This window comes from Setaria italica, chromosome IV (genome assembly GCF_000263155.2).
Source record: "Setaria italica strain Yugu1 chromosome IV, Setaria_italica_v2.0, whole genome shotgun sequence".
Lineage (NCBI taxonomy): Eukaryota > Viridiplantae > Streptophyta > Magnoliopsida > Poales > Poaceae > Setaria > Setaria italica.
This window is the reverse complement of record NC_028453.1, coordinates 17,492,332-17,502,633: the sequence shown is the minus strand read 5'-3', so window position 1 is coordinate 17,502,633 and position 10,302 is coordinate 17,492,332. Positions and strand designations below refer to the sequence as shown.

Here is a 10,302-nt window from a genome sequence, read left to right as displayed (position 1 = left end):
TGATGTTTAGAATTCGAAGCATCTCCGGAGAGGATTCATAGAAGTTGGAAGGATCCGGTAAGATCTTGAGACGAATCGATACATGTATTTCTCATTGAGTCCCATTTTTTTTATAGGCTATAGAGAACATAGATTGGTTCATGTCAAATTTTGGGAATTTTTTAGATCCGTTTGGTAATTTTTATTCATTAATTGTACGTATATGAATTTAATAGATATAAATTTAATATGAGCTATAAATCCATGAAATGATGGAACAATATTACTTAAAAAATGAAATACGCAATGTTTAGTGAATTTGACTAGGCTTTTGCAAACTTTACATACTTTTAATTAATAAAACCAGTTTGGACATGAAATAATAGTACCTATTTGCCGAGTGTCAAGGGATGGCACTCGGCAAAGAGCCTATTTGCCGAGTGTCAACCCTGGGACACTCGGCAAACGTCGCCACGGTCCACCTCTCAGCCGCACTTTGAAATCCGAAAAAAAAATTAAAAAAAAATTGTTTGCCAAGTGCTCCTGATCTAGGAGCACTGGGCAAAGCGGGTGCCCTAACCACACTTAGCGCATCACGCGCCTCACGCGGACAGGCACAGGCACAACACGCACACGCCCGCGCCCGCCCGGCCCCCCGCGCCCGCTCCGCCGCCGCCGCCGCCGCCGCCCGGCCCCCCGCGCCCGCTCCGCCGCCCCGCGCCCGCTCGGCCGTCGCCGCCCGGCCGCGTCGCCGCCGCCGCCCGCCCACGCCGGGATCCGGGCGCCGGCCGTCAGCCCCCCGGCCTCCCCCGCACCGCCGCCGGCCGCCCACGCGCTGCCGCGCCCGCTCCGGCCGGCCGCCGCACCGGCCCCCGGCCGCCCCCACTCCTCTATTCGTGGCCGTCGCCCCTCCGTCACCCCTTCGGTAAGTTTCTATGCCGCTACACATCATAAATTAGAGTAGGCATGAAATTAGAAATTAGAAAATGTTGAAAAGACTAGAGAGGTGGTAGGATGTGGTAGGATTTATTTTAGAAATTAGAGGCATGGATTTAGAAAATTCGAGAAGGAGGAAGAGTGGAAATTAGAAAATGTTGAAAAGAATAGAGATGTGGTTGGTTGTGGTTGTGGTTGATGGCCGACCTTGCTCCCAGCTTAAGGCATGGGTCCTCTCCAAAAAGGGCAAGGCGACGGCCGATATAGATTTCAACCCAGACGACCCGTCCGAGGCGTACAACCACCCTAGCATACACAGCCGCGTCAGCGAGTATACAAAGATGGTTAGGGAGGTTCACGGGCCAGACTTCGATCCGAGCTCCGAGGACATTGATGGAGAAATCGTGATGAGGGTGGGAGGAGGCAAGAAGCATGGCCGATATTGGATTGGCGACGGCGTCATCGACACGGCCTCTACTCCCACTCTCTCCCAGATCCGAGCTAGGAGCACGGACTCGAGCCCGGCGATACAGCCACGACCCACCGCTGCACAGTTCCAGATGGAGGCTCTACATGTTCTTTCTCTTCCATTCATCGTTCGTTTGTTGTTATACTTTAGTTTTGCATTATAACATTGCAATGAAATATTGTAGGCCCAGGTGGAAGAATCAAGGAAGAAACAAGAGGAGATGGCGGCGCAGATGGAGGCGCAGATGGAGGAAATGCGGCGGAGAATGGAGGAGGAAAACCGGATTAGGATGGAGCAGATGTTCCAGTACATGCAGAACTTTGCTTCGAGCATGGGACAGTCTTTGCCTCCGCCACCGCCGATGATGTTCCCTCCGCCTCAGCCACCCACGACTACTCCTGTGAGTCACTTGACACATTGTGCTTAAGATTTAATACTTTAAATTTGACAACTTTAGATGTTAGCTCAGAATGTCCTATCCTATGTGCAGAATCAATCGGCGGCTTCGAATAATGAAGATCAAGATTTGTCGCAGTGGTCTCCTTGGCCTCCACGGAAGTAGACTTGGTTGTGAACAATGTGGAAACTAAATTGTGACAAGAACTTGGATTTATGGATTATTTCGTGCTTATGTTGAATTATGTCTGCGGTGTTTATGAATTATGCCTGTGGTTGTGAATTATGCATGTGATTGTTTATTACAAATGCCTGTGATATGTGTATTGTGAATTGAGAGGGGTCCGTTATACGTGGCAAAATGTCGGAAAAGGGGGGGTTCTGGTCACTTTGCCGAGTGTAACACTCGGCAAAGAGGGGCCTTTGCCGAGTGTTTTGGCTTTAACACTCGGCAAAGGGGCCCTCCCAGGTCGAGCCGCGGCTTGTTTGCCGAGTGTCATGGACACAGCACTCGGCAAAGACCTGTTGTTTGCCGAGTGCCGTGCGCCTGGCACTCGGCAAACCTGCCGTGGAACGCCATGCCAGGCATCGCGTATTTCGTCGAGTACATCTTTTCGCCGAGTGTTTTTGGCCGTCGGCAAAATGTTTGCCGAGTGCTCGCGTTTTGACACTCGGCAAACTAGGCTTTGCCGACAGGAAATTTGCCGTGTGCTCTTTGCAGAGTGTTTTTGGGCTTTCGCCGAGTGCCTGTGGCACTCGGCAAAGCTTCTGTTTCCGTAGTGCCTAAAGGGAACTGACGATATATTAAAACTTCAAAACATTAATTTTGAAGTACAAAGAGTACAGCGAAGAAACATCCAGCACCTAGCTCCTCAAACCAATCTTCAAAGGTTCTATAGGCTCCCAAAGGTGCTTGTCATGCCAGTGAGGTTTCGTCCTTTTTTTTCACTTTAATTTAATCAATATAATTGACAGGCATATGATTCTGCTCGTGCTCATCAGTAACAGAATGTATATATCTGCAAAAGCACTAAAATATGATCACGGGAAAAACTCTACTACTGTACTTCTGTGCAAGTCAACAGATATGAGATGAGCACTAGAATGTATATATCTGCAAAAGCAGAATAATCAATGTTACCTCCTCCAGGTGCATCCTTAATGTCGTCTTCAAGGTCACAGGCTAAATGACCCTTCTTTCCTGAAAGGGTTGATGATACTGAAAGGGTAATTCCACTCAGCTTATAGACTCCCAAGGAGTAGATTTTTGTAGTTTTGTTCAACAGTTGTAGCAGGTTCATTTTCCCCCCTAAAGGGAAGTGACGATATATTAAAACTTCAAAACATTAATTTTAAAGTACAAAGGGTACAGCGAAGAAACATCCAACTACCTAGCTCCTAAAACCAATCTTCAAAGGTTCTATAGGCTCCCAAAGGAGCTTGTCATGACAGTGAGGTTTCGTCCTTTTTTATCACTTTAATTAAATCAATATAATTGACAGGCATATGGTTCTGCTCGTGCTCATCAGTAACAGAATGTATATATCTGCAAAAGCACTAAAATATTATCACCGGAAAAACTGTAGTACTGTACTTCTGTGCAAGTCAACAGATATGAGATAAGCACTAGAATGTATGTATCTGCAAAAGCAGAATAATCAATGTTACCTCCTTCAGGTGCATCCTTAATGTCGCCTTCAAGGTCACAGGCTAAATGACCTTTCTTTGCTGAAAGGGTTGATGATACTGAAAGGGTAATTCACTCAGCTTATAGACTCCCAAGGATTAGATTTTTGTAGTTTTGTTCAACAGTTGTAGCAGGTTCATTTTCCCCCCTAAAGGGAAGTGACGATATATTAAAACTTCAAAACATTAATTTTAAAGTACAAATGGTACAGCGAAGAAACATCCAGCTACCTAGCTCCTCAAACCAATCTTCAAAGGTTCTATAAGCTCCCAAAGGTGCTTGTCATGCCAGTGAGGTTTCGTCCTTTTTTCTCACTTTAATTTAATCAATATAATTGACAGGCATATGATTCTGCTCGTGCTCATCAGTAACAGAATGTATACATATGCAAAAGCACTAAAATATGATCACCGGAAAAACTGTACTACTGTACTCCTGTGGAAGTCAACAGATATGAGATAAGCACTAGGATGTATGTATCTGCAAAAGCAGAATAATCAATGTTACCTCCTCCAGGTGCATCCTTAGTGTCGCCTTCAAGGTCACAGGCAATATGACCTTTCTTTGCTGAAAGGGTTGATGATACTGGAAGGGTTGATCATTCAACATCAATATCTTGTTGACTACGTACTTGAACTATGCCCAGCTAGATTCTCGATGCTAGTTACACCCAACTGCTTTGGAAGGACTCTTATCCATCAGGAGTTAGAACGACAACGTTCTTATCCCTATCTCTACCATGCTTATTTGAAGCTAGATTGGACTGTCATTACAGTTCACTGGACTATTCTTGTCCATGATGTCGAAGTACAACACTCCTCCCACATTGACAAATTACATCAGTTTGCCCTCTTGGTGAGGGTAGTGGGGAACTCCGTCTCCAAGCTTAAATATTAGTGTTCATTCAAACACATTAACTTCTAAAACTTGCATCGCCTGCCTCGTGTCCAATATAACCTAATTTCTTCTTGTTGTAATCCATGTTTGTATCACAGTGATAAATTAACACTCACAAGTTCCACATTCACTTCGCAAGTCTAATAACAATATATCCTGTATATGGATATTGGCAAGTTAGAGTGCGGAGTAACCTCATTTGACTGAGGAGTAATCTCATTTGACTGAGGTGAATCGGGAGGCATCCTCTCGTGAATTATACCATATTTCTTGCAGAATGAAGTGAAAACATTTGAGAGGTACACGCTACCACGATCCGTACCACGATCTGACCTAACATGTTTAATCTTTCTCTCAAACTTGTTTCCTACTTCAAGTTTATAGATTTTAAAGTAATGCAATGTTTCATCTTTTCATTTGAACAAATAGATGAAACAAAATCTAGTGCCATCATCAATTAAAGTCATGAAATATTTTTTACCACCTTTTGTCAACTCGCCACTCATTTCGCACAAATCGGAATGAATTAATTCTAACGGTAACAAGTTTCTCGCCTCTAGAGCCTTGTGAGGCTTGCGCGTTTGTTTGGATTCAACACATGCATGGCACTTAGAATTTTTTACTAAGGTAAATTTCGGAATTAAACTTAAACAAACAAGCCGCACCACACAACCAAAATTAATATGACAAAGCCTTGAATGCCAAAATTTGATTCATCAATATTAACCATATTGTTCACTACATTATTACATTCATCTGACAAAGATAAACGAAACAAACCTCCATAATCTAACCTATTCAAATAAAAGTACCAAACTTAGACATTACATATTTATTGGACTCAAAGACTAATTTAAAACCATCTTTTGCACAGTAGAGAGCCGCTGACAAGATTCTTATGGATGGTGGGCACATGCTGCATGTTCTTCAACTGCACGATCTTTCCCGAAGTAAGTTTCAGATCGACCGCACCAATAACAAGAAGACGTGCAGTGAGCCGTTCCCCATTAGCAAGGAGTAAGTCCCTCCGACCTAATAAGAAAATAAGGAAATATTAGCACATACATGAATATTAGCCCTGTATCAGCCACCAATCTGGTGAATGACAAACTGAAAGAATTGTATGTAATAAATTAGAGTACCCCGAGGTTCCTCCAACCTCGCTAATGACCATGTTGGCAGATTTCTTGCCCTTGCTATTCAGACACTTATCAGCAAAGTAGTCCGGATTCTCACACACATAGCAACACTTGTTTGGTTCTACGGCGAGTTGGTTTTCTTCTTCTTGTGGGAGAAGTTGTTCTTCTGTACCAAGTTGGTACTAGATCCAACAACTCTTTTTCCACGTGTATCTTCACCTTTTCTTCAACATCAAGAGTTCCAATGACAGCAGCAATGCTGAACTCCTGCCTCTTGTGTTTTAGAGAAGTAGCAAAGTCCCTTCAAGAAGGTGGGAGCTTTATAATAATACCTCCTGCCACAAACTTGTCCGATAACACACATGGAACATCTTTGCTATAGTTCTCAAGGTCTTTGCTATAGTCCGGTAAAACCTGATTGCCGGCTATTCCATGCAGGACCTTCAGCGTGCAAGGGTTTAGGAGGTCTCAATGACAGCAGCAACGCTGAACTCCTGCCTCTTGTGTTTTAGAGAAGTAGCAAAGTCCCTTCAAGAAGGTGGGAGCTTTGTAATAATACCTCCTGCCACAAACTTGTCCGATAACACACATGGAATATCTTTGCTATAGTTCCCAAGGTCTTTGCTATAGTTCGGTAAAACCGGATATGCCGGCTATTCCATGCAGGACCTTCAGCGTGCAAGGGTTTGCTCTCACCAGAACTATGCGTGCAGTGCTAGCAATGGTGAGGGAGAAAGAGAGAGGTTGAGGTAAATCTGAGGAGGAGGGAGCCTATTATATAAGCTAGCAGGAGAGGATAGGTGATGAACCTGGACGACGCTTGTGGTATAGCAATGGCAATCAATTCGCCAGTACTGCTTAGAATATTTGTGGTATAGCAATGGCAATCAATTCGCCAGTACCGCTCAGAATATTCCTCAGAAGTCCACCGCACCGCATCAATCGTCTGGCGCACCACCCGCACGACACGCCCATGGCCTCGGCGAGGCGAAGCGAGCGTGCGTGTGGCACGCCAACCTTCTTTTCCAACTTAACAGATGGTCTACAAACGGTTCACCTTTTAAGTTGGTTGAGATCCTTCTCAATTAACCATGTGAGATTAACCACTTTGTAACTCTCTAGTATTAGAATTATCCTATAAATGGGCCAAACCCATATATTCCAACAGGCCGTCGTACAATCGCTTACAAAGTCTTCGTGGAACGGGATGCATTTCATCATGCCACGCGATTAGGTGAGGATAAAACATATATAATTAATTACATCAACGGGGTCCAACTGACATCTTAATTCTAAATCTTCGCTGAACTACACTGCAAAGAACCAAGTAAACAGATAACAAAGATAGAAGAGCATGCGATGCGATGCCACTGATCAATTTCGAGCCATTCAGAGGCACTGCGACACAAAGGCGAGGGAAGCGCCAAGCAGGACCAGGAGCAGGTGGCCAACGGCGGAGGGTGACGCGGCCGCGGTGCCATTGATCTGTGAGGAGCCCACGGCCACGGGCAGCTCGTCGCCGGCGGGGAGAGAGCAGGTGGCCTGGTGGCCGGCCCCGGCCTCGTCAGCCGCCATCAGCGCCTGGATCACGGCCGTGGCCGCCTCCCTGTGCCGCGTGGCGTTCCGCTGCAGCAGCCACGTCAAGCCCATGACCTGGCAGTCCTCGCGCTGCTCCTGCCTCGCCTTCGCCGACGACGTGGCGTTGGTCTTCCCGCTCAGCTGCAACAGCAGGAGCCCAAGCAAGTACAGCGAGTCAGTAAAAGAAAACTTACGGTGGAATTTTTTACGCCAAGGGAAGGCAGAGACTCCCGTGGAGGTAAAAAGGACACAGGACGAGGGGCCATGGCCGTCCTCGTGCCCTCGCTCTCGGAAGAGTCGGAACTGCACGCGGCATGATGTCACCGGCATCACAAAGGGCATTTCTTTCTCGGGAACCCTGAATGCCTCATGTGACCATAAACCTTTTACTCACGCAGTCAGATTAGTAGCAAATCAAAGCAGATGATTCTCGGTCCGAGTTGTGACTGTGGGAGACTTTTGAGTTGAATGAATAAAAAGAAGGGCATGGAGGGCGGCCAAAGTGAAAGTGTTAAAGGTCCCGGTCCCGGCATGGTGTTCTGGAGCAGGTCATGCTCCAGGCCCTACACATCCATGAGCCCCGGATTTCTCGCTACAAATCTCATCATTCGAGGGCATTTCAGTCAAGCAGTTCACGTGCACGCCTCCGCATTGGAGTAATGCTGCTAGTGTACTATACTGTGTGAACATAGTTGCTGAAGTACCTGTTTAATTAATTTCAGACACTGCAACTCTGCGGGGTTAGTATAATTGAATTAACAAGCATCTGTCTCTAATCCGTTGAAGGAACTGCTTAATGAACTCACGATAGAATCTTTCCTTTTTCCTTTCGGAGAGTGCCCATAGTAAGTGAGGACTAGTGTTTTTACTTCTGAATGAAGAGTATTAAAAAACAATGGAGGGTAATAAACTTTGTTAGAGCAGCTATCGCATATCACAGTAAGTCAGGACCAGACAGGAGCAGTTGCTCTGAGAAAAGATTTTCATGCCAGTACTTAGTTCAGAATTACGAAATAAACTCTTCCTGACCTGCAGAGAGAAAATTCTTCCAGCAGAGACTTGCAGCACAGGTCGCTAGGACAGCAATTTACTGTATACGTGGGGGGTACTCTAGCATTCTACTACGCGCGTACTGGAGACCTTGTGACCTCTCAATGGCATTTTCCTAAATTTTGTTTGGTATCAATAAATACTGGGACCGCCTATTTGTCTTTTCTTATGGTTGTACATTCCTGTTTTTTTTGTTGGTTAAAATCGACAGGTCCAAGTCTGTCTTGTTGCTCAACTAGGCTTCAGAGGTAAATGATGTTGCATAACAAACAAAATTTCATCCGAAATATATGGATCTACCTAGATAATTAATATTAATGGTCACATTGACAGTACTACTACGACAATAAGCGTATGGGATATCATAGCGCAGTGGAAATGTGATATCTGATATTTTAGGATATTAAGATAGTACAACAGAAGCTTTCTATTAGGTGCTATCAAAATCTTTTTCTTATGTTTGACCCAATAGTTTACTATTTTAGCTATTCTAGAACGTAAACGGTAGGTGAAATGCTAAATGTCACATTTTTAAAACTAAAACTGATAAAAAGAAGCTGGGTCTTCAACAGCAATTCAACATTATGAATGCAAATAATCTTGTGTTACCCATGAGAATATGATGGCAGTTTGGCAAGAGCATAAACACTTTGTCCAAGTCCAAAGCAGCAGACAGGATGCATCCAAGGGGGAAAAAAGTAAAGAAAACTGTCGAGTGTCACCTTGTTGAGCGCACGGAGGCACTTGGAGCAGCCGGCGATCCCCGGCAGCGCGCAGTCCCTCTCCAGCCTTCTCGCCATCCTGCCCTCCGGCGCCGGGCACACCGGCCGCCGCAGCCTCACCCCGCAGTAGCAGAACTCCACGTCGCACGCCGCCGTCCCGTTGCCAGCGCCGGTGCTCCCGCCCCCTTGCTGCGGCCGCGGAAGCGCCGCCCCGGCCGCCCGCAGGGCGCGGTCCGCCGCGCCGGCGCACTCCTCCGCGTCGTCCGGGAGCACCGGCATGTCCACCACGGCGGCGGCCTCCGCCGCCGCGGCCACGGACGACGGTTCCCGGGCGCCGCGGCCCGACAGCGCGGTGGGCGCGTACGCGGCGTACATCCACGCGGCGAGCGCCGGGCAGCAGCGCAGCCGCGGAGGGAGCACGCCTCCGCTCCCGCCGGCGTTGGCGTTGCAGGAGGCGAGGACGGCGGGAAGGAGCGGAGGGGACGGGGTGAGCTGGCAGACGGAGGTGGTGGCGGCGGCCTCTGACTGCTCCGGGAAGGCCGGGATTGTGGAGCCCCCCGCGGGTGACTGGGGCTGCGTCTGCGACGCGCCGCCGCCCGCGGACGGGAAGAGCAGCGACGGCTCGAGCGACGCCGGGTCGGGCAATGCCGGTGACGCCGCGGGCAGCGGCAGGAGGCGGGTGCTGATGGTGACCAGCACCAGCGCGGCGGTGTAACGGTGGAGGCGCGGCATTGTAAGCTCCTATCCTAGGAGACGGAGAGCAAGCTCTGCTCAGCTGCTAAGCTCAGGTGTGTGTGGCCAGGTACGTACAGTGGGTGAGTGTGAGTGGAGTTAGTGGAGCCAGAATCTAGCACTCGAGGATTGAGATGAGACGTTTGATGGAAGCTTATGGAGTGGGATAGCTTTGGGGACTTTGTGTGTTGGGGTTCCGCTTGGCCTGAGATGCAGGTGTTCAGAAGCCAAAAAACATGTCTGACAGTCTTTGCTATTTTCCGAATATATTATGAAATACCTGAAATGGCCTTGCCAGAGCGACAGTGGTAGATCATCGAATGAAACATGAACATCAACAATCGTCCTCGTAGCAGTAATAAATGCTCTAAAAGATTCTTGACATTCAAATGCATAGATTTCTTGAATAATGGAAATGTATACTTGAGTATCGTCTCTGTAGTGTAACGTACTAGTACCATTCTGCTCACACTGATATTATTACTGCTCGAGCGTTTAAATCTTACTATTATTAATTAGAAACTCTATTATTAATTAGAAACTCATGTAGTTATGTATCTCTAAACGTGTCTTTTTATCTTCTCAGAGGGTATTGATTGAAGATAAACTAAGCAAATGGAATGAGTTTGTTGCAAGAGTTGGATTTGTGCATCTTAACGATCAACGAGATACTTTTAATTGGAGCCTTACTTAGTTTCTCTACTGTAACATACTCAT

General features: G+C 46.8%; 1 protein-coding gene across 1 annotated transcript; it reads right to left on the bottom strand.

The window, feature by feature from the left end:
• Positions 1-6,633: 6,633 nt before the first annotated feature.
• On the bottom strand, positions 6,634-9,833 carry LOC101759723 (uncharacterized GPI-anchored protein At4g28100). The gene is made up of 2 exons (XM_004965307.3): positions 8,854-9,833; positions 6,634-7,222 (listed from the first exon to the last, which is right to left on the bottom strand). Exons 1-2 carry the CDS (start codon positions 9,583-9,585, stop codon positions 6,893-6,895), a joined length of 1,062 nt encoding a protein of 353 aa, XP_004965364.1. The 5' UTR covers positions 9,586-9,833; the 3' UTR covers positions 6,634-6,892.
• Between the last annotated feature and the right edge of the window lie 469 nt (positions 9,834-10,302).